General features: G+C 43.2%; 1 protein-coding gene across 1 annotated transcript; it reads left to right on the top strand.

The window, feature by feature from the left end:
- The first annotated feature begins 1,133 nt into the window (after nt 1–1,133).
- Nucleotides 1,134–24,071, top strand: SKP1 (S-phase kinase associated protein 1). The gene is made up of 6 exons (XM_054978371.1): nt 1,134–1,257; nt 4,677–4,773; nt 8,750–8,823; nt 10,059–10,202; nt 13,001–13,141; nt 23,657–24,071. The coding sequence occupies exons 2-6, from the start codon at nt 4,677–4,679 to the stop codon at nt 23,690–23,692; spliced, it is 492 nt and encodes a 163-aa protein (XP_054834346.1). The 5' UTR covers nt 1,134–1,257; the 3' UTR covers nt 23,693–24,071.
- The last annotated feature ends 679 nt before the right edge of the window (nt 24,072–24,750 follow it).

Here is a 24,750-nt window from a genome sequence, read left to right as displayed (position 1 = left end):
AGCTCTAGTGGTCCCAGTACCGCAGTATTTGGAACTCTTTCTCACTGTAACTGTGACTATTTTAAAACGTGACTCCACTTCTATTGTGTTTTTCCTACACTTGAATTTTACAGAATGGCGTTTCCCTGTATATCCTGCATTTCATAACCTCGCTGTTTGCTTTTTCATACCTACCATTTAAAACGTCTGCATAGCGATAATCTACTCATTGTAATCTGAAGCAGCAGGTTTATAAAAATGATTATGCTGGAATAAAACGATGTTATCATCAAGGTTCCACAAGACTCCTTGGTTTATTTTTACTGTAACTAACTAAGATGGCTACCCCTCTTATTATTTGGAATTGTTTTGGATTTTTGGTCCAGATTAAACTGTTCAGAAAGGCCAAATGATTAACCATATACGAGGACATAACCGTTAAAAAATCCATGCTTGTTTAGAAGTCTCCTTGAATCCGGCAGCATTTCCAGGTAAAATGCACCGCTGTTGTGTGCGTTTTATTAATTTATGTAGCACTTAAGAGCTGCACAAGTCTTGCCTCGTTCCCAAACCACCATTCCGGTGTCCGTAAGTATCTATCTACTGGTCTTCGTTGAAAATTGCATTATTGGGGGGGGGGGGCTGGAGAACCCTGGGCAAAATCTCCGACAAGATAGGAAGCGCAATGCAGGGGCAAAGAATGACGAGGGGGAAATGCCTAGATGGGAAGGGAGCCACGTGAGCTGAAATGTATAATTAAGGATCAGCATGCAGGAATAGCCTATGGCGGGAGAGACAGAGCATTAACCTCAGTGATTGTTCGCGTCCTTATGTTTATTACGTACATAGCCGTCGCCGCCGTTGTGAGGTGACTGTTGCCATGGGGTGGTTTCTATGCAAGTAGTCTAAGTCTCTGCCTCAAGGACCGTCGAAATAATTGGCGAGATAGGCCAACTCTCCCCGTTTTTCCTGAATACGAAATCCTAATTTGCTCCGTCCCCCCTCAGATAACACACTGGACGAGGGTCTGCTTTTCTCTGCCTCCCCTTCTCTTTTGTCTCTTCCCTCCCTTTTTTTGTTCAGGCGCCGCCAATCCACTCGGTGTTTGTGCAGAGAAAAAGACGGAGAGAACTTCGGGGCCTTCGCGCCGACTCTGCTCCGCCCCCAACTCTATAAGAGGCGGCGGCCGCAGTCCGCCCTCAGGTTTTGCTCCCCATCGTAGTCAATCCGCGTCGAGGAAGGAGGGGCTGAGAGCCGACGGTGCGCTGCTGCCTCACGGTGAGTGTGGCTGGGGCCTGGTTGAGGCCGCGGCCTGCCTGTCCTTTGGACGCGGAGATTGAAACGGGGGAGCCGCGGGAGAAGTCGAAATGCCATGGAGAGACGGGGCGAGAGTGTAGAGGCTCCTTGCAGGTGGCTGCTTAGGGAGCGGCCTCCTCTTCCTTCCCAAGGGCTGCGGATGGAGCGCCGCCTTTTTTTCCCTTAGCGGCAGGTGGGGGTGCGGGGTGGGTGGAGAGGGAGAGTGCCTGGTAAACTGCTCGGCTTGTTTATGCTCCTTCTCTGTCCAGCAACTAGCTTTTTGAGCTGCTGAGCCACAGAAACAGCCCCCCCTCCCGCGGTCGAGAGAGTCGTGAAACAAAGGGCTAAAGAGAAGACGGATTTGATCATGAACTAGTATGTGTGCAGTGGGACCAGTTCTTAAAAGGCATGGCCAGCTTGCACAAAAACATGCCGACTTCCTGCATGTTTCTGGCCTAACACAGCAAAAAGATCCAGGAGCGAGTGGCGAACTGTCTGTTGCTGACAGTGTTTTACGTGCACTGTATAGATCTTGCTAATCATTATGCTTTGTCATTGTAACTGCTCTGTCAGAATCTGGATGGATGAGTTTGTTATTGTTGCCTATTTAAAACACATTTTTATTGTGGCAGCGACCTTAAATGTTTGAAATGGCTGTAACAACGAGATCTATTTATTCTTTAACACAAGACTATGCTAAAACAGGTTTATCTAAATAGATTTTTTTCAAACTAATTTAGGATCATGGAAATATTTTATGCTGTGGTCGAATACTGAGATATTGTTCAGCAGCATAATATGCTACTTGTGAGGATTCAATTAGCATATGCAAAAACATAGCGGGCAAAAGCAGTTAGTATAGCTTCTTTAGTACATAGCAGACATTAACTTTCCAAACAGCTGAATGAATAGAAATACTCTGCAGACAAAGTAATGAGTAGCCTTTGGTACTTTGGTACAAATAGTCTTTGGTATAGCAAAGCATGTGGTGCAGTTAATTTATCAGTCTTGCAGGTGCCACAAATAATGATTTTGACAACCAGAATGATGATCTCATAACTTAAGCTAAAGGCCCTGAAAATTGGAGGTGTCTTTAAATTTATTTTAAAAGCAGCTGGAACAAAAAGGCATTAGATGGGGACTTGTTCTCTGACATAAACATTTCACAGAAGTAATTATACAATAGGTAATACTAGATCACCTCTGTCTATATTTTGATGATTTGTTTTTAGGAGGTTTTTTGCTTATTTCTTAAGAATGTTCAAACCTGTCAGTAGATATACTTAAGTGAAATTAAATTTCATGCTACGATTTTTGTGTGTGTACTGTAACTTTTAAAAAAAGTTACTATGATGCGCACAAGAATTTTGGAACTTTTACTAACATATTCCTGTGGAAAATATGTGAATGTTCCTGTTTTGTTAGCTTGTAGTTGTGGAGCAGCTGCACATCCTAAAGGTTGTGCTAAACTGAGTTTCTACTGACCTCTGCTTGTACATGATATGCAGTGACCCAGTTGGCTGTTGTCTAGATGAGCAAAACTGGCAAGTTGCTGTAAGGACTTCTGTAAGGCAGGCAGCAGGTTGAATCTGTGGAGTGCTAACAATCCTCAAAAGAAAACAGTTCGATGCAGTGCCAAACTGTGTTTTGACACTGTGAGAAGGAAGATTGCCCTAGTGAGCCCAAAGCTCTGCCTAGATTAAGCTAAGTCTAACTAGTATACAGTAAAATGACTAGAACTGGAAAATTTTCCAGTGCCCTTAATAGAATATTATCTGATCTAGCATTTTAAAAAATTTATGTCTAGTAATGAGTTTACAGAGTATCCCATGTTAGTTTTTATATTCCATCAGGGAAAAAGTTCCAAGTCAAATTGATTACAATATTCCTTTCCACATGAGAAGAGACAAGTACAGCCAGTCATCTGAATTTTTAAATTTAGATTATTATATGTATCTGTTGTATCTCCCCCCCTCCTTTTCAATTTACGAATCAATAAAACATCTTCAGGTAATTCCCAGGTATAATCTATCACCTGACAAACAATGATGACGCTGTTAAGCTATTTTATTACGGCATCCATTCATCATTCATACTTTTATGAAACAATAAATCTTCAGAAATGGAAAACGTCACATGGCAAAACAAAGAACACTGGAACTTCTTCTACATTGCTGTTAGCATATCAGTTTAAGTATATGAAATAACAGCAAAGCTCAATACCAACCTTAAACTCTCTGTATATAAATAGTATGTATGGCCTAGCTTTTACAGGAATCAGTAACCCTTTCTAACAAAAAATGTGTCTGTACATGAGAGGTTTGTAGGTACCAAGCCATTTTAATAGCTAGTACACTAATAGGCATAGAATTCACTGTATTTTAGGTATGATCATCATATGTTTTGAGAATAGATCTTGTTTCTAGTTAAGTATCCACAAAATCATGTTATGGTATCACTGAGTTTGTATATTCAGAGTAAGGACTTGTGGTTTTTGCATCACGCTATAAACTGCTTTGAAGGTCAGTCAATAATATTACATCACTTTGTACTTTAGAACTATGGTTTGTCATCTAATGTCTTTCAATTTACCATTTTGCATTTGTAATACACTAGTTATGAAGGCTAGTATCTTCCCCAATGCTAAAAATGCATTAAATACACTTGAAATTGCAGTATCATAGGTTGGAAGCTTGTCTGTTGCTTAATCTAAATGTCTGGAGTCAAAGCAGTGACCAAGAAATTAGGCTTTGCAAAGTCTCAAGCGCTAGTTCTAATTCTGTGATGGCTATTTGAAGATAATACTGCAGTTAAGTAATGGACTGTTCATAACTAGTTGGGTTCAAGTAAAGCAATTGCATATACAGCTTAGCAGTGCAGCATGCCATCTAATGTAATGTGAGATTTTGAAAATAAGCTGTTTGCAGTACTTGATAAATGTTGCCTGGTTTGAACTTGAATATTCTGACTGATGAAAAACAACATTATTCAGAGATCCAGAGGAGTTAGCTGTGTTAGTCTATAGTTGCAAAATAGTAAAGAGTCCAGTAGGACCTGTAAGACTAACAACTTTATTGTAGCATAAGCCTTTGAGAACCACAGATACATCTGACAAAGAAAGCTATGGTTCTCGAAAGCTTATTCTACAATAAAGTTGGTTAGTCTTACAGGTCCTACTGGACTCTTTAATATTATTTATGTAAAGCTAAGGAAAGATCAGTTGGTAGTCTGTGGAGGTCCACTATTCAAAGACATGAGTTCATTAGATGTCTTTAGGTAAGAAGTTACTTTTAGTCTTGTCACCATCCTCACTTGTAACATATGGATGATGGATGTGTAATAGATCTACCGTGTACTGTTATCAGAAGTAGCTAAGAAAATTAACTTTTTTTCTGTTCTAGATGCCTTCAATTAAACTGCAGAGTTCTGATGGAGAAATATTTGAGGTTGATGTTGAAATTGCAAAGCAGTCAGTAACAATCAAGACTATGTTGGAAGGTAAGGGTAGCATGGTCAGTTGACATGATAACTTGCAGACAGGACAACTGAAGAAGACAAGAATAATATGTAATATAATTATTTCAGGGATGATAATTGGTAATCCATGCAGGTGAGTATTACAATGATTATATGACTGCTTTGTAATTGGATGGCTGTAATCTACTGTGGAGTTCTCTTTTTCTGGACTTTTATGACTATTGGGTAAAATAATGTGCATGAACAATCAGTTATAAAAGTGGAAAGTTCTCCTTAGTTTATTAGTTTCTCTGGTATTGTGAAAAATGTGATGTAATCCATAACATAAAGAACAGTTGGTATGAAAGCTGTTGCAGTCCTTCAGTTTCATTCAAATGTTCACATGCCAGTTGGCTCATTAAATCCGGATTGTATTTAGATTTTGATCGCGCACAAAAGAAATACTATACCTGTGTTGTTTTCATGGTTGTCATATTGCAGTCACATACCTTCTACCATCAAAGTGATATAAGCAACTTCGAAAATGCAGTTTATACCCTGCTACATTTTTCCAGTGGAACTTTGAATAAGTAGCTTATCTTTTGCTCAGAGCTGTTGCTATGGACATGGATGATATCATTACGACTTGCAGAAATTCATTTGATCAGTATGTTTAAGGTGACTGGACCAGGAAGCAGTTGGAAGGAATGGAACGACAAACTGTACAAGCCACTACAACTGGATGCTGTATATTTAATACTTTAGAGAAGGATGTAAATTATCTCCTTCATAGTTCAAGCAGAGCATGGCAGACTTTTCAACACATCATTCAAGGGGGAAAACATTTTAGAATATATAATGATGGTGTTCACTGTGCCTGCTTCAGTTGTGGTTAAGCCTTTATAAAGTGCTGGTTGTGTATGGGAATTTAATTAGATAATTGTGAATCCCTAAAAGTGATTAAATTTAGTAGGATAAAAGCTTAATTTGGACTGTGCCAGTAAATTAAAAAGAAGCTGTGGAAGCCAGCCTGGTGGCCTAAATGTAACGCAAACTACTCATAATACTTAGAAAGCCTAACTCTCATCTTTATGCAATTCTTATTCAGTATCATTGGCCTGATTAATCCCTCCATTGCTGAAAGCTTGAGGCTCTGAATTCACCACTTTATTCTTAAAAAACTGGTATTAGCAACCTCCATAAATATACTACATTTAAAATATTTATACATTTGAACTTTTGTCCAGTCGTGTGAGGTGCCATACGTTCACAGCTGACCTATGGCAGCCCTGTAGGATTTTTAAGGCAAAAGAGAAACAGAGATGGTTTGTCATTGACTTCCTCTGCGTAGTGACCCTGGATTTTCTTGGTTGCTTCCCATCCAAGTACTAACCAGGGCCAGCCCTGCTTAGCTTCCAAGATCTGATGAGATCAGTCTATTCTGGACTATCCAGGCCAGTTAAATATATTGAAATATCCTTCTCCCAGTGCCATGAAGGGCTATTAGAGTATAGAAAAACTAGATACCCATAAAGTCTTACCAGCAACTGAAAATGGCTATCATGCAACTTCTGTTCAAATTTTAAAAGATTTATGGAACATTTAATTGGATTTTGTTAGAATTAAGGGGAAATTAGCTGTTTATTTCTGGAGAATTAATGTACTTTGGACCTTCTGATGTGGCTGTCCTGCTTTTTCTTGGGTCTGTGCTCACACTTTATCTCTAGGCAGCTCGTCTTATTCCTACACTGCTGTTCTAGGACAGCTGACAGTTGGCTGAAAAGTAGATACATTCATTCAGTAGTACTGCAGCTTACTGTCTCTCTTTTAAGAATAGCAATTTACATCTGTTACCTCAAATTCTTAATCTAGTAAAACGCATAGGATTTATGCAGTGGTAAATCATCACAAAATAGAACACTCCTCCCTGTGCAAATGTCATGTTTGCAAGTTCACATTTTCTAGGCCAGTTTGAGTTGGGATTACATTAATAACAGCTTGAAAATTCTGAAGAAGTTGCTGGAACATCAAGTCTGGTTTAATAAATCTTTTCCTCTATAAAGTTAAGAATTAGTGTGACATCCAAGACATATTTACAAATACCTTGGCACACTTTGAAACATTATTTCTGTTCGAGCCCAACATGATTGTTGTATCTGAATACAATTATATTATGAGCTAAACAGCAGCTCTGTCAGTGCAGAGAGGGGCACACCTAATTCCCATAATTGACAGTTTTTAACAGAAACAGAGTTTTAATTAAGCGAAGTGAAGGGCAAGTAATGTTGGCTCCTCCACTCTGTATTATTTCTGCACAAGCCAAGACAGGCTCTTTAGTGTCTTCTGCTCCATGTAAGCTTCTATTTGTGTTCACAGGAGGAAGACATTCCAGTACTTGCCTCTTGGCTTGCAGGGGGAAAATGTGGTAAAATTTTAATTATTAGGATTTATGCTGTGGCTCAGAAAGTAGCTTCCTGAGGTCCAGATGGAGTGTTGGGCAGCCAGGAACCTAGCTATCTTGCACTGTATTGTCCCTGTGGTTTTATCACTTACAGTGCCTGTGTCAGGAGAAGAAAGGGGAAAGGAAAGGGGAACGTGGTTTGCAGTGTTACCACATACAGTGCCTGTGTCAGGAGAGGAAAGGGGAGAGAAGAGTCTTAGTTACTGTCTGATAGCATTTGTGTTTACTTGGACATAAGTCCCATTGAATCCAGTGGATTTTTCTTCCAACTGTGATAATCAGTTTCATGCACTCACTGAATGTGAAAAGGAGTAAAAGCTTTGTCTGTGGTCTCTAGTCAGTCAGCACTTGTCACCAGAATGTTTATAAAGAAACTGGTTGCACTGTCAAGATGGCTACTGCTGGAGCAAACAACATACAGTGCAATGTTTCCATGGGAACAAGGACTTCTGCCCATGAAGCGTGCAGGTGAAGGAGTTCAGGGGGCATTTCAGGTTTTTGTGGAAGGGAGGAGCTGCTGCAAAAATTGTGCTCTATGGGCAGGAATTGTTGTAGCCACAGGAATGCTATGCTAGATCCATCTAGTTTATTTGCAAAGATAGCTGCAATGACTGCGGATTGATTGGGGGTGGGATGGAAAAGGAGACACAATGGTGACTTTTCCTACTTTCTGCCCCACCTTACACTCTGGAAGATAAAAGATGGCTTAGACAGAATTGTATTGGAGTAAATTCAGATGAAATATGTTTTTGCATGCATGTGCAAATGAACAGCATGGTTAGGATTGTGTCTGCAGGCCTCTAATGATAGTTAAGCAGTTTTGCACTTGTGTGTGTTGCTAGGCAGACTGGAACTGCATCTAGGGAATATATCTTAATTCAGGATAGATGCCAGGTTAGATTCTTATTCCTTATAACTAATTTGATTTTGAACCAATAAATGGAACTTTGTACTAGTAGATAATATATTTATTTATTTACACTATTTATAGTCAATGCAGTCAACAACTAGGACATCCAATAAACAATGCAATAGTGCTTGGTTTGCAGATATTTGAAAACGAGCAGAAATCTGATACAAAGCTGAAACAAAGCATAAGCAATTAAACATGAAGGAGCATACTTACGTTAACAGACAGTATGCAGTAATATAGTCTACAGTCCTTGTCATTTTGCTGAAGGATCTTTCTGGACCATTCCCTTTCAGTACAGTACAGCCTTCCTACTTGTGTAAAAAACACCCCTACTGAATAATTCACATAATAATGTGAATTTTTATTTCACATACACTTGCTTCACATTGGAAAAGGGCAAATATCCCTGGATAAATGGTACTTACTTGCTTTACTATGACTAAAATATACAATGAGTGTATTTTCATTTTTTAATAAAAATTATAGCATTGCTAGAAACTGTTGATGAACAAGTATCTGTTTTTGAATAAATGTTATATTGTAAACTAGCTTCCAGTCTTCCATAATATGAATGTAAATGTCAACAAGTTGATCACATACTGGATTTTAAAGTGGTTATTAAAAGTAAGTTTTTCTATTCGTAGATTTAGGAATGGATGATGAAGGGGATGATGATCCTGTTCCTCTTCCAAATGTTAATGCAGCTATATTAAAAAAGGTAGGATGTTGAACAGCACTTTTGTTTTGGTGATGTGTGAAATAATGTGCTTTTAAATTGTTAATCTGTTCGCATAAAGTCCAGAGGCACCCCGCTCCTCAGATCATCTGATATTGTAAAGAAATTCAACCAGTGCTAGGAAAGTGCAGTTGTAGGACAACCCAGTATTTCTCCAAAATAGTGTATGTTCTTGCTATTGCGTATTTGGGTAGACTTTGCCCTCTGGCTTTGTACTTTCTCACCCAGTGCAGTCCCATTATTGGAGTCTAGCGCTTGTCCACTACAAGCTGTAAAACTGTCTACTTGTATTCTCTTTCTGAACTGGCACTGCACTTCTCTGCTTGTGTTAGTTACAAACCTAGTTCTCCTTAAACAGGATGTGAGGAGCAACATAGCTATACATCCAAGGTAGTACATTTCCTCCATGCATGTATGCAGCAGAGGTGTCCCACGATTTACATAAGGGTATGATACTATGTTGTAATGGTAGAATAAGTATCACTACAATATAAAATGCAGTTTAGGAATACTTTTGACTGTGCAGGGAGGTTTAAAGAGAAGAGGTACAGGCATTCCTAGCAGCAGGGCATTAAGTACTCTTTAAGCAGAAGGATTTGGTAAAAACAGATGGTCACACAATTTTCTTGTTTGTTCACATGCAGACCTCAGCTGTAGCCTAAGCTCTAGTTATAAAGGTCAATCCATGTCTCATCAAAATGGCTAAATCCCTGCACAGTTCAAATTATTTCTAGTTTCACTCAATTAACAACATATGTATATGTAAGTATTTTAGGACGTGGTTTAAGTAAGGTAATATTCCCATCAGTTATTCCATGTGTGTTTTCTCCCATTCGTGCATGATCCTTTACATTAGTGTCTGTCGGTTAAAAGTATAAATGCATCACAAGATTGGAATTCAGAGAACAAGAACAATGAATGTATGAAATCTAGTTCACAGCATTCTGCAGACTGTACTTTGAGGTTATGTTGCTGTTATTGAAGCTTTCCTTCTAAAAGGTTAGTAGTGAATTAATTATGCCAGCTGTTCATAATTCTAAACAGTTTAATGTAAGATTGAGAAATGATCAACAATTGTACACTTCTGTGGCAAAAGGGCTTTGGATGCTGAAGGTCGAGCAGTGATGAAAACTAATCAGTCCCTTATTTGTCAGGACAACTAAAGGCAGATTAAATGCATTTTGATCTGAAGCTAAGAAATTTACTTTTAATTTAAGGTGATCCAGTGGTGCACCCACCATAAAGATGACCCACCTCCTCCTGAGGATGATGAGAACAAAGAGAAGCGAACAGATGATATCCCTGTTTGGGACCAAGAATTTCTTAAAGTAGATCAAGGAACTCTCTTTGAACTTATCCTGGTAGGTTGACTTCATATATTTTGTTGGGAATCCAGGAATACAGAAGGTGAATAGTTAGGGTTTCCAGTTGGCCTGGAGAAAAAAATGTCCTGCCCCTTTAATAGAGTCTTAATAAATGGAAATGAGTAGCTGAAGTTTTTATGGCATGGAGGTAAATAAAATCATCTGATAAATAACATCTCATTAAGTATCCATTAAAGAACGAGGGGGCATTTTATCCACAGACAGTTGGTAACCCTAAATATAGTAGAATAATAGAAAATTTGAAGGAAAATGTTTGCTATGAAATTCCTATTATTCTTACTTAATATTTACAGAAACATTTATTTCAGGGTTCTGCTATGTAAAAACATCCCTACAAGCAGGGGTCATTTCGTAGAAAAAGAGCTGGAGGAACTCACTAGCATAACTCATTAGCATATGCCACGCCCTTGACATTGCCAGAAGTGTGTCATTAGCATAACTGATTTGCATATGCCATACCCCTGACATCACCTATCCTGGCTGTTTTGGACCCAATCTTGGCCATTCAGGGCCAAAATTGGGCCCAAAATGGCAAAAAGGGGCTGAAAAGGGGCCCAAAATGGTCAGGATCAGGCTGCTGCTGAGTGGGAGAGTGATCCGCCACCCGTCAGAGGCCCGATCTGGGCCATTTCGGCCCAAATCCAGGCCAAAATGGGCCCAAATGGCCGAGAGTCAGGTGGGTGGGGCCACCTGACATGTGATCTCTTTGGGGAACTGCCGGAACTGCGTTCCTCTGCGTTCCTGCTCAAAATGAGCCCTGCCTACAAGTATACATTATTAGAGCTTCAAAGACTAGCTTCATTACTACAGAGGCCTAGAAAAGCATATGTAAAATATAAGCAGCTTATTTAAATAGGTCAAAATTACTTTTATCTTACTCTTTCCTAGATTTTTTTTGTAACTGGTAGAATTTGATTAAATCTGGGCCTCTGAATCTGTGAACAAGAGAACATGAATAGAGCTGCTTGTGTTGCAGCTATAGACCTCACAGATAGACTCTTTGGTGATACTGTATATGATTTGAAAGGTGTGTATACTAGATGCATGTCTGTGTGAAAGAGACCCACCTTCCTGTTCGAATGATGAAGTGTAAGAAAGAGACCACCTTTCTGCCACTCTTGTAAGTAATAGGGAACTTAAGGTGTAGACCTGGTTTATCAGAGAGTGACCTGTTTGGTGGGTGTGATGCCAGAAAAGTACAAAGATGACATTAATTACACCCCCCAGAAAATCAGATCCTGAGAGAGTGACTTTTTCCAAGAAAAGGGGGGCAATAAAACACAAGTTGCCAGATTTTCCTGCCATGAGATAACCATTTGCTTATCTGTCTGTGGGCAAGAAGTATAGCTATTTGTGTAACCTGTGTTTTGCAATGAAGATAGAAGCTACGTGCAACCTACGCACCTCAGTATGATTGGAGGGAGGCTTGCCCAGGGGATACACGGGATGCAGTTCCAAACCCAGAATTGGGAAGGGGAATCCACCCATTGGGAGGTTAAAACATCTGCAGACCTTTTATGTGGCATGCAAATCCAAATTCAAACAGGAGGGAATGGGAGAGCAGCTGGCTCTGTTCCTTATATTCCCCAGGCTTGCAGCCATCTCAAAATACTGGGATGCTGAGATAACTTGTTACTCTCCAGTTAACTAGAATGTTTTTTATATTCTTTTCTTAACTCTGCCATAGCTTTTGTATTATATTATTCCCCTATGTTTATATGCTCTGTAGTATATGTAGGTAGAATGTGCTCATTCAGACTTACCCACAGTCTTTGGTCTGGTTTAGGAGCTGGAGGGAGTGGGGAAACTCAGAGCCTCTCAGTTCTGTACACCAGTGCCTGAACTCACTGGTGGAGGGAGGGCTGGAAGAAGTTTGATGGCAGCACCAAAGGTACTCCTGGGCCAAGGGGAGGGGCAGCATGGGAAATAGTCCTTTTAATGCACATGCAAGCATGCACAAATCTCCTCTAGGCTGTAACGGTGGGAAATTTGGTGAAAGGAATTCTTACGTTACTGGAACGTATCCAAATAAGGTAAGGAAGGGAAGTCTTAAGGAGGGGTGTTTGAGATGATCTTGATTACTTAATGAAAGGTAAAGCACATGAAGGAGGTGCCAGTTGTCTAATCATGAGTCATGCACCTTCTCTGCTGGTTCTCTTGCTTTGTTCTGTAAATGGACTGCATCTGGCTGTGAGTGGTCATGGAGCTTAGATAAAGGGGAAATGAGAGAGGCCCAACAAATATGGAGGCTTGATGACAATATTGGTTGTTTTCCTTAGTACTTTTCCAAGTGACTCTCCAAGAAAACTAGTTGGTAACCACCAGCGTATAAGCATCCAGGCTGTTTATATTGTAGAATAGGAATTCCAGAATTGATAATGGTTAGAATGTTGAACTAGGATCTGGAAGACCCTGGTTCGAATGCTTACTCTGCCATGGAAGCATGCTGGGTGACCAATTCAGTAACACGAAATGTCACTAATAAAACAGCCTGTCAAAAATAGCAGCCTAAACATCACATTAAGTTTAAAAGATAAAACGGCAACAAGTTTACAGAGCATAACTGTTTCTTGCTGTCCTGACCTTTCATCTGCCACCTCAAACTAGGTATGGCATAGGTGGATCCTTAGTCTCCACCCGGAGGACACACAGAGAAAGACATAGAGATCTATAATGTTGAGCAGTGTGCATAAGAAAAGAGGATTCCTTTAACTATCTGTTTTTAGGGGTAGGAAAGAAAGGAATGCTTTAAATCTGTTCACTTTTCCTTACAGGCTGCCAACTACTTAGACATCAAAGGTTTACTTGATGTGACGTGCAAGACTGTTGCAAATATGATTAAGGGGAAAACACCAGAAGAAATTCGCAAGACTTTTAATATCAAGAATGATTTTACTGAAGAGGAAGAAGCTCAGGTATGCTACAGTTTTGCCTCTGCTCATGATAGGATGAGTACTACTGATGCCTTTCTCATCTGCTGGGTAGCAAACAAGTAGCATTATCCTACATGGCATTCCACATATTATTACTGTAGCCTCTGTTAAAGTTGTTTAACTTGGTTATAACATTTTGTCCTAAGCTTAAAAAGTGTGCTCACATATTATAACTAAAACATGCTATATATTTTTCTTAAATAGTAAACACCAAACTGTTACATAGATTTTTTAGTAGTTAGATATTTACATTATTTCTTTACATTATGGTGTCTGGATCTATTGCCTTAATTATAACTTGAAAATGCAGTTAGTTAGTGACCTGCTGAATATGACTAGAATAGCTCAAGGAAACAATTATTGTAAACTTTTTCTTAAGTAAAATTTTCTTTTGGATAAATACCATAGTAACTCTTGGCCAGGATCACATGTGCTTTATAGTATGTTTCCAGGATCTTAGAGCAATAAAAAGGCTGAAGGAGAGATCTCTCTTCTGTTGATGAGTTGTAGTTACAATAAAATAAGACATGGAACATATTGCACAGCAATGATGGAGGCAGGGTTTTGAATTTGTACTCTACTTTCTGGGTTCCTCAAGATGCACTGCAAAAGAACAAGGAAGCATTTGTCAGAAATCAGTGGTGAGCTACCAGGGCTGGTATCAAGTATAAATGGACTTACTTGAAGAGCTGGCCTTATGACTTTCTGGAATGGTTGCTGTGAATGCCATCGGCAATGAAAACTTTTTTTTTTTGTGGGAACAGGTACAGTAGACTGTATCCAGCAATCTGCAGATGCAAAAATCTGCTTCCCCCCACCCAGCAGAAATTTCTGATCCTGGAAAAGTTTATTTCCAGGTTTGTAGAACCTGCACAGACTAATAGACACGAAGGTTGGCTGCAGGGGATAGGGGGAAGGGAGTGACTTTACTCCATTCTTCCTCTTTAGTTGGTAGAACTGTGTGCTGGGAGAGACAGAAAGGGTAATTTTCTCCTTTCCCCCTCTTTTCTGCTATCCTCTTCCCACTGTAGCTACCTGACCTGAGGGACTGTTAGTACCTGTGAATCCTGCAACCCTGTTGAATAAATTCTCCTGGTGTCAGAAAGAATTGCTGGGGGTAGAAGTGCAAGAAAAATCTGTGACCATCAGCATCCTGAGCTGACAGTCCACTGGATTCAACTTACTACCTTGGCAAAATACTGTACAACTGCACGTTAGTGCGTATGAGAAGAATTTATTTCTGTACTGTTTAGTATGGGGTGCACAAGTTAAAACAATTACCTGGGTCAAAATGGCCCTTGATGGTAGCTAAGAGGGCTACATCATCTGGGCCCTGGCCTGAAACATCCCCAGACCCCATACTTGTAAATTTTTAAATGTGGTTGCAGCTGTTCCCAAAAAAATGGGTGGGAGAACTTTCCTGCCTCTGAGCAAAGCATGTATGCACTCATGAATATAAGGAAACTGCCTTATACCGAATCTATCAAAGTTATTATTACTGCTCTGGTTGGCTGATCATCTGCAGGGTTTTAGATAGAAATCTTCTATATCAGCTACTATCTGATGGTTTAAACTGGGGTGCTGGGGATTGAACTTGGGACCTTCTGCATACAGAGGTCTGTCAATAAGCTACAGTTCCTTTTTAGACCCTGGGTTATTTGCACTGTGGTCCTGTGCATGTTTATGCAAAAGTCTCATTTTATTCAAAGAGGCTTGCTCCAAAGTAAGTAATCATAGGATTCCGTAAAGAGAGCATTCGGAATGCTTACGTAGAGGGATAGAAAGTTTGCCACGAGCGATGTTTCAGGAAGGAATATGATGGGAAATGGGAGGCTTTGCAATGAGAGGAGGTGCGCTCACCAGTCCAGAAGCTTGTGCTTGTAACTGTTTCGAGTAGTGATTGGACAATTATAGCAGATACTGCATGGCCAGCTGCACCCTCCAGCCCAGAATTGCCCACAGCCACCAAGGATGAAAGGGGGATGTCACTTATTTCTAAACAGCAGTTCACTGTCCGTCTTCTGTGCAGCCCCACATGGGACTGTGCCTGCGCAGGCCTGCTGACCGGATTTTTCTTTTCTAGCTAACGTCCAGTAGGGGGCGCACGCCCAAGCGACATTGGGCGACGTCGCCCCCCTTCCCCTCAGTTTCTTCTTTGCTGACGACCGGTAAAGATCTAGCTGTCCGATGTGTGAGGAAACTTTTTTCGTGAGTGATTGAGGATGTCGGAGAAGTCGCTGTTTAAGCGTTGTTCTACTTGCTCCACGAAGATGACGAGGACGGACGGTCATTCCGTTTGCCTCGAGTGCCTAGGTGAAGGGCACATCGTCGAAAAATGTGAGCATTGCCAACGGTTCACCCCGAAGGCCAGGGCTGAGAGGGCAAACAGATTGAATGCCCTACTGTGGAGAAGGGCTATGAGGGCGTCGGGAGCCCCTGATACCCCAGGGCGGCCACCACCGGCTAGTGGGACGGCCGAAACCCCCTCTGTGAGGGGATCTGTCCAGAGCGCCGCTTCCACCTCGCGTTCTCGCTCTCCAGATCGGCCCTGAAAAGCCCCAACTCCAACCTCGGATCCGAAGGACACTGCGAGTTCCACATCGGGTCGCAGACATTTGACCCCGAAGTCGGATCCGACTTGGAAGCGACACCGTTCCAAGTCCCCGACGAGGTCGGAACCGCCTGCCACACCGGCTCCGAAGGTGCCGAGGACTTCATCGGATCTGAACATCCCGGCTGGGTCGGTTCCCAAGCCGTCGGATCCGACATCGGAGTCGACGTCATCGGCTCCGAAGCTTACGGAATCGGTGCGCACTAGCCTCACTCTGAAGACGAGTGCCCGATCGGATCCGAAGGCATCGGATCCGTTCCCCACCGTGACATCGCCGGCTCCGATAGACCGGAACCGAAGCGCCGATCAGACTTCAGCCGCCAAGGGCGAGAAGAAGGCGAAAAAGAAATCGAAGCACAGGCAGTTGGCTTCGGTCCAAACGGATGAGGTGCTCTGGGAGAAGCCCTCGACTCCATCACCGCACCTGTCACCTCCGTTGTACCACTCCACTGATGATGATGGTGACCTGCCCGACGCTCCACCTCGGGTGGCCCAGAAGTGGCATGCTGGTGACTATGCGGATAGAGAGGACCAGCCTTATCACCTCCCTCGGAGTGGATATGACAGAGAGGGTTCCCTGTATGCCAGCTCTCCATCATTTGGCAGAGAGTATTGGGGTGACACTCGGAGTGAGTTCTCCCACTATGGTTCTCCCAGGCGCGTCTCGCCTTGCCAACAGCCAGAACCTTACCAAGGCCCGAGCCCCAGCCCTCCATCTGACCCGTCACCTGATGACATCATCATTGGGACCGGTCGTGTGTCACCGTCGGAGGACTACCGGCTCTATACTGAACAGATGGTCCGAATGGCCCGTTCTCTGGACATCGAGATCTCTGCTGTAGATCCTAAACCAAAGGATAAGATTCTGCAGTATGTCCAGTCTCGGAATTCTCCGACCATTGCTTTCCCGTTCACTGAAGGCTTGGTGGTAATCATTACCAACATCTGTGATAAGCCGGCTTCTGTGTACCCAACATCTCGCAAGCTAGAGGCTCTGTACAAGACAAGGGATGACGTCTGCACGTATCTCTTTGCGCATCTGCCTCCTTCTTCCCTCATTACTGAGGAAATGCAGACCTGTCAATGCCAAGGGTCTTATGCTGTGCCCATCGATAAGGAGAGTAGAAAATTGGATTCTTTGGGCAAGAAATTATACTCGTCTGCGGCCCTGACGCTGAAAATCTCCAACTACTCCGCCATCATGGGAGCATATCAGATTTTCCTCTGGAACCGCATGGCGGCCTTTATGGAAAAACTCCCTGCAGACCAGAGAGTGTTGGCAAAGGTGGTTCTTGATGAGGCCCTGTGGCTGTCTCGGCAACAGATAAATGCTGGCCGCGACACGGTTGACACCTCTGCGAGAGCACTGGCATCATCCATCGTACTCCGCAGACACTCGTGGCTCCGCACAACTGCACTGCCAGTCGAGACACGAAACAAAGTGGAGAATCTGCCTTTCAAAGGTCCATCTCTGTTCTCATCCAAGACGGATGAATACCTGTCGCAAAAACGTAAAGATCGTCTCACAGCCCGCTCCTACGGTATTCTCCCAACCAGGCCGTTCACCGAGGGTCGTTTCCAATATCGCTCTTCGCAGGGCTATCGTGGGCGACAACAGAGATACCAACCGTATCCGCGTTATGGGTCCTACGGCAATTCCAACCGCCTGCAAGCTCTTTTCAGCGCCGGAGGCCTACCTACCGCCCGCGTCGCAGTCAACAGGCCCACAATGCCAAAGAGTCAGCAACGCAACCTAAGCAGTTCTGACTAGAATTCGAACAGTCTGTCGTGTTTGGAAACAGATTGGTTCAGTTTGCCTCAGCATGGGCGGAGATTACCTCTGATAGTTGGGTTCTTAACATCGTTACAGTTGGCTATAAAATTCAGTTTGATGTTTACCCAGTGTTGTCTCTTCCTGATCACTCAGTACAATCCTCTTCTGATAAGTTACAGGCTGAGGTTGTAGCACTACTGGAGAAGGGGGCTGTACAGGAGGTACTCCCTCACGACCCCCTCTTGGGTTTTTACTCTAGAATGTTCCTTGTAGACAAGAGGGATGGAGGGGTGCGACCCATTCTAGACCTGAGAGAATTGAATAAATTCGTTCTTGTTAAGCGGTTCAGGATGCTTACCTTAAATACAGTCCTCCAGTTAATGCCTGAGGACATGTGGTTCGCCATCCTGGATCTCTGGGACGCATATTTCCATATTGCCATCCATCCTGATCATCGGAAATACCTTAGGTTCCTTTGTAACAATAAGGCCTACCATTACCGGGTGCTCCCCTTTGGGCTCTCAACAGCCCCCCAAGTTTTTTCTAAATGTATGGCTGTTGTGGTTGCATACTTGAGGGAACAAGGTTGTACCATCTACCCCTATCTTGATGATTGGCTTCTGGCAGCACCTTCTGCTGATGCACTCCTGGTCCAAATTAATAAGGTGATGCTCACCTGCTCCCGGTTAGGGCTTTTGGTTAACCTAAGAAAGTCTAACCTTACCCCGTCCAGGAGAATACTGTTTATCGGTATGGAACTGGATGGTGATGTAAACAGAGGTTTTCTGCCCAGGGAGCGTGCACTAAAGAATGGTAGGATGGTGAATCTTTTTTCTAGATGTAGGTTCCAATCCGTAACGGCGATCCAGAGGCTGCTGGGCCTCATGGCCTCTTCTACAGCGGACACCCCTATGGCCCGGTTGCACATGCGACCTCTCCAGCTGTGGTTCCTCTCTGTTCATGATTTTGAGCACGAGTCCCAGAATAAGCGGTATTCCATCCCCAGAGGGATTATCCGGGCCGTACGGTGGTGGCTTGATGAGACTAACCTCCTTGGGGGTGTTGCGTTTGGGTCCATCCAAACCGAGATCACAGTCTCGACTGACGCCTCCACAATAGGATGGGGAGCCCAGTGTGGTGCCCTTAGGGCACATGGGATCTGGTCAGAGCAGGAAAGGGAAGATCACATTAACCTGCTAGAATTGAGAGCGGTCCGTTATGCCCTTATCACATTCGCAGACACGCTGCAGCAGAAGTCCGTTTAGGTGCTCACGGACAATTGCACCACGATGTTCTACCTGAACAAACAAGGGGGCACTACCTCCAAGGCCCTCTGCGATGAGGCCGTTCGGATTTGGGAATGGGCCATGGACAGAGGCGTGTTCATTCATGCGGTCCATATTCCTGGCACCACCAATGTCATCGCAGACAAACTGAGTCGGATGCAATTCGACAGCTACAAATGGACCGTAGCAGACAACTACCTGAACACCATCTTTTTGGACTGGGGGTTCCCAGACGTAGACCTCTTTGCGTCAGAGAACAAGAAAGCCCCACGATTCTGTTCCAGGGGAGGTCTAGGTCACCATTCCCTAGGGGACGCGTTCCAGATACGCTGGACAGGGCACCTATTCTATGCCTTCCCCCCGTTCCCACTATTGTCTCGGGTCGTCAGCAAGATCCAGAGGGATGGGCCCCACTTAATTCTAGTAGCGCCCTTCTGGCCCAGACAAGCTTGGTTCCAACATGTCATGCAGCTTTCACAGGGGTCATATTATTGGTTTACTCTGAACCCGGACCCTCTGTCCGACAAAGGGGTTTGGTATCACGACCTACCCAAACTCAACCTCACTGCTTGGCACATTCAGGGGTGGAAGGGATGTCTGACAGGGTAGCTGAAATTTTGCTGAATACACGAAGAGACACTACTCGCAGGTCATACTCTGCTAAATGGAAGCGTTTTGAATCCTGGGCTACTGACAAAGGAGTGAATGTTTGGGATTGCCAGTTATCGTCTGTGTTTGAGTTCCTTCTGTCTTTAAAAGATGGGGGACTCTCTAATTCCTCTATTAACGTTTATTTGGTGGCCATTTCGGCTTTCCACCCAAAGATAGATGGGAAGACAGTGTTCTCCCACAGTTTGTCGAAATCTTTTTTAAAAGGGTTGTATAACATGTATCCGCAAGTCAAGGAAATTGTTCCCCAATGGTTACTGCAAGTAGTATTGGCGGGGCTTATGAAATCGCCCTTCAAACCACTGGCTACCTGTGAATTGAAATGGTTGTTTTGGAAAGTGGCTTTCTTGGTCGCCATTACATCTGCCCGCAGAGTTAGCAAATTGGCGGCCCTAAGGTGGGATCCCCCCTTTTTGAAGGTCCATCAAAATAAAGTGGTCCTGAGACCTGACCTTCGTTTTCGACCCAAAGTCTCCACTCAGTTTCATACTTCACAGGACATAGTCCTGCCTGTATTTTTTCCTGACCCTTCTGATAACTCTGAAAGGGCCTAACATTCCTTGGATGTGAGAAGGGCTATTTTATTTTACCTACAACGTACGTCACAGTTTAGGAGTGCCACACAACTGTTTGTGTGCTATTATGGGCCCAGGAAGGGAAAGGCTGCTACAGCCCAGTCAATTTCTCGCTGGGTTACTCAGACTGTTAGGGCCTGCTACTCGCATGCTAAGTTACCTTGCCCTTTGGAGGTAAAAGCTCATTCCACCAGAGCGCAAGCTGCCTCTGCGGCCTTCCTTAGGGGCGTGCCCTTGCAAGACATCTGCAGGGCTGCAACGTGGTCGTCTTCTGACACGTTCGCTAAGCATTATGCGCTAGATGTGTGGGAAAGGAAAGAGGCTGCTGTTGGTCAAGCAGTGCTTCAGTCTCTTTTTCAATGAGAACACATGCCTGCCTCCTGGGTAAGTGGCTTGTGAGTCTCCCATGTGGGGCTGCACAGAAGACGGACAGTGAAAACAGAGTTGCGCTTACCGTAACTACTGTTCATTGACGTCTTCTGTGCAGACACACAACCCTCCCTCCTACCCCGCTGTGTTCTTCCAGATAATGTGAAGGCATTCGGCGGCAAAGGAGAAACTGAGGGGAAGGGGGCGACGTCGCCCAATGTCTCTCGGGCGGGAAACGGCCGCGCATGCGCATTGGATCGGACGTGCGCCCCCTAGTGGACGTTAGCCAGAAAAGAAAAATCCAATCGGCAGGCCTGTGCAGGCGCAGTCCCATGTGTGTCTGCACAGAAGACGTCAATGAACAGTAGTTACGGTAAGCGCAACTCTGTTTTCCTATGAGCTCTGAATTTGCCCAGCTGCCATCAGAACAGCTCTTCCATCTCTGCCTCTTCTACACAAAGTTGAAGAGAAACTGAAGCATGCTGCTGTGAGGAACATGAGGCCAAGGAGTTGCAGCTGCTATAGCAACCACGGCCCCCTTGCTGGCTCTGCTGGGAGCCCTGAATGTCTTGGCTGCTCCAGCAAGACTGGATTTGCAAGGATGATTGCAATACTTCGGCACTACTTGGGAGGTACTGGTCTTGCATGTACAACCCAGGAAATAAATCACTATTATCTGTGCTCTCCTGATGGAGAATTGAGGCTGCGAGAAACAGCTGACCAAAGCCATCCAATGGGTCCCTTTTCACTCATCATGAATCCATTCAGCTTCCTGACTCAGTATATTAAAATTCCACTATCAGCCTGCAACTAATGTTTTGTTTGATTAAGCTCCCTCCGCCCATATTCCAAACAAACCTCCTCTCATGTGTGTTTACTCAGAGATAGTTTGTTGGGACTTACTACCCAACTGCACAGAACCTCTGTACAAGTTGTTTACTTTCACTACCAGCTTGTGTATCAAAGGAGAGAGAGAAGTTTCCATGGCTCTGTAGAACCCAGTTCTGTTACCGGACTCTGTCTCCTTGCAATAAAATAATTTGGGGGGAGGGTGGAATTAACAAGTAAGGAAGACAGCTATGCGAGAGGCCGGTAACCGCAGGGATCTGTTGTCAATTTCTACGGGGTCCCTTCCTTTGTAACAAATGAGGCTGGTACTTAAGGTCAAACAACGACTTTTATTAAAGAACAAGGCTTCATGTACATAAGCACAGAATTATGGGGTAAAATAATTACACACACACACAGTCCTAGGAAGCTTAGCCAGAAGTCGGCAATAGAGTGAGGGAATAAACATATCTACCTATCCTGAAGAGTAGTCCAGTCCGCGGGAGAAGAGAGCTTCAAATGCCAGCGTTTTCAGCCAAGGGAGCAAGAGGCTTAGGGTAATCCTCAAGGGAACAGCGCTTTGGATCCGGTAAGCGTGTACGGAAAGAGAGGCTAAGGGAGCAGCCAGGAAACGTGCACACTTTGAATGGGCCAAGGCACTACTCGTATAGAGTAAAACATGCCCTGAGTTGGGATGGCCTACCTAGCTGCTAGGACAAAGACTCCAATGATCAGTTCCTGGGTTTGACAGAGGGTTTGATTACCTTGATTGGTAGCTGCCGGGGCATGTGAAAGAAAATGCAAAATTTGTTCTAGCGCTGCACGAAAGGATAATTGGTTAGGAAAGTCCACCGGAGCAAAGTTGATGAGTTTAGGTGGGGACTGTACTTTCCCAGGAACAACTGTACAAACTTATGAATGTCATTTGATTAGCTCCTCAATCAAGAACAGGAGATCTCATCACAGAGGGAGGGAAAAGAATGTGTTAAGTGGGGATGATTCTGCAAGACCTTTGTTGCAGTGGACACTATGGGGCTGGAGGGACTGCAAATCCAGTCACCTCTAATCACGCCTCTGCGGCATTCCATACAAGTAGGGGTCTCCCGGGCAGGACTCAACAACTGTCGGAGGTCCTCTGGCTGCAATACAAGCTGCTATTTTAAATCTGGAGGCCTGGTGATTTTTAATATCACAAGCAGCCATGTTAAAATGGCTATTAAAGATGGCAGAGGCCAGGCCGACTGCTTACAGTTAGTCTGTGTAGTCCACAGTGGACTAAAGCCATTTGCTTGTGCTGAAGTCACCCGAGAAGCTGCTGGCAGAACAGATGACCACTGGGTGATGTTAAACTGGTGGCAGCAACTTCTGCTCTTGTTTCCAGTAGTTTTATGAGGCTGGTGAATGTCATAATTCTCTGTGGAATTACATAAAACTTAGTGATCTACTGCCTAGATTGACTTATGTGCTATTCGTGGCCAGACTTAAGTATAAACTATTGTGCTTACCAAAACCTGCCATAGGTTTGTGGTATCTTCCTTATAGGGAGAGGTTGCATTCAGCTGGCATAACAAACAGAGATTAAGCATAGGTTTGACATTAGGCACAAGTGCAACTTGTTTGCCATGCTTATGTCTCTTTCCTCTTTCCTTTGCGAACAGAACTGAAGTGAAAACTTTCTGGCTTGATTAAGCTTCATTCAGCTTGTCAGAATGCATATACCTGGACAAATTGGACCTGTGCTTAATCCCACTTTGTTGGGATGTGTTTTGTCTGTCTCTGGGCAGCTCTAAGTTTAACATTGCAAAGACACATTTATTTTCATCTGAGGCCTAAATCCTTTCAAGTTTTCCTTTGTGGCAGCAAGCAGTCCAAATAGCCCAGCTTAGGCTTTGCTCGTCAGAGTTTGGATACTAAGCAGGGTCAGCCATGGTCACTACTTGGACCACCAAGGAAGACGGGTTGCTGTATGTAGGAAGGCACTGGCAAACGGCCTCTGCTTATCTCCTGTCGAGAATACTCCATGTATGGGGCATGTCAGTCAATTGAGTTCAACGATGCATTTTTCTGTGTGGTAACAAGTGGAGGTTGTTCACTTACATAATGAAGCAATATTACAATAACTTCTCAACAAAAATGCCTAGATTAGATTCCTGTGTGATACTAGTTTGTTTGTAAACACTATTTTAAACCTCTGATTTGAGATCTGCAGTAGAAAATTTCCATGAATTTTCATATTTTTATTACCCCTTAATTAGAAGCACACATCTCCCAACCTTAGAATGGTGAAGTTACAGGAATAGCATTTATCTTGGGTGAGTTTACTTTTAGCTTGGAAGAACCAAAAGCTCTGTAGATGTATTAATTCATTTTCCCCTTGATTTTCAGGTACGCAAAGAGAACCAGTGGTGTGAAGAAAAGTGAAGTCTTGTGCCTGACTCCTAACACTGTAAGGATCGTTCCAAATACCAAGTTGCACTGCTCTGTTTATAATTGTTAATATTAGACAAATGCAGCAGCAAAAGAAGTTATACTAGTAGAGTGGTGTTCTCTGCATGTGTTATGTTTGAATATAGATTTAAAATCCTTTGGTTGAGTTTTCACCAATGTAATCTGATGTCCTTTTCCTCTGCTCTGAATAAAACTAAATAAGTGTGGACTCTGTATGGCAATTAGCACTGCAAGCTAGCCTTTCCATGCTCTTAAATGTATCACTGTATCATTAAAATGTGCAGGATGTCAGAAATTCAGAAATGTCTGGCATTGTAAATAAAACCACTTGCAAATGTTTTCTGAAATATAATTAACACAGCGTATTTTCATTCACAGAAAAATTAGTGGCCCTTAGGCTTGAGGGTGTTGGGGTACCCAGTTGGAAGAATTGGTAGAGATCTCTTCCTTTTCTGTTGGTGACACCTGGCAGCAAACCCTGTTCACTCTGCTTACTAAAGGCCAGTTCTAATGAAATCGTGTAGGTGGGCATGACACAGGCAGCAAGAGTTGGGGAGCTAAACACCTCTTGCAGCCAGGCATTGCAGAGATGAAGTTCCTTGATGGAAATGGTTATGTGTTTATTCCCCCAAAGCCAGCAGATTTTATCCACTATGTGACCAAAAACAAACTTTACCAAAGTTAACATTTATTGGACAGTACAGGTTGGTGCCTGCTGCTGGTAAAGCTATAGTATTTTTACTATAGCTCATTGTGGTGTTTTATAGATCTGTGAATGTTAAGTCACTGCATCTGACTTTGTGTATTGCATCACATGCCCTTAAATCATGCGTAATATCGTTGTCTCCTACTGAAAAATACCACTTGCAAGTATCAGAGTAATTTTTTTTTAGTTCTACAGTTCCTTTATATAGAGTGGGTGTGTGGTGGGTGTGCAGTAAGGTGTTGCCTTACGTTGTATTGCATTCTCTTTCTGTATACCCAATAGAGTAGAATAAAATCTTAATAAATATTCACTTCAGAGATCAATG

The sequence above is a fragment of the Eublepharis macularius genome, chromosome 4 (assembly GCF_028583425.1).
Source record: "Eublepharis macularius isolate TG4126 chromosome 4, MPM_Emac_v1.0, whole genome shotgun sequence".
In the NCBI taxonomy this organism is placed as follows: domain Eukaryota; kingdom Metazoa; phylum Chordata; class Lepidosauria; order Squamata; family Eublepharidae; genus Eublepharis; species Eublepharis macularius.
Note: the sequence above shows the minus strand (reverse complement) of the source record. Positions and strands in the feature narration are given on the sequence as shown.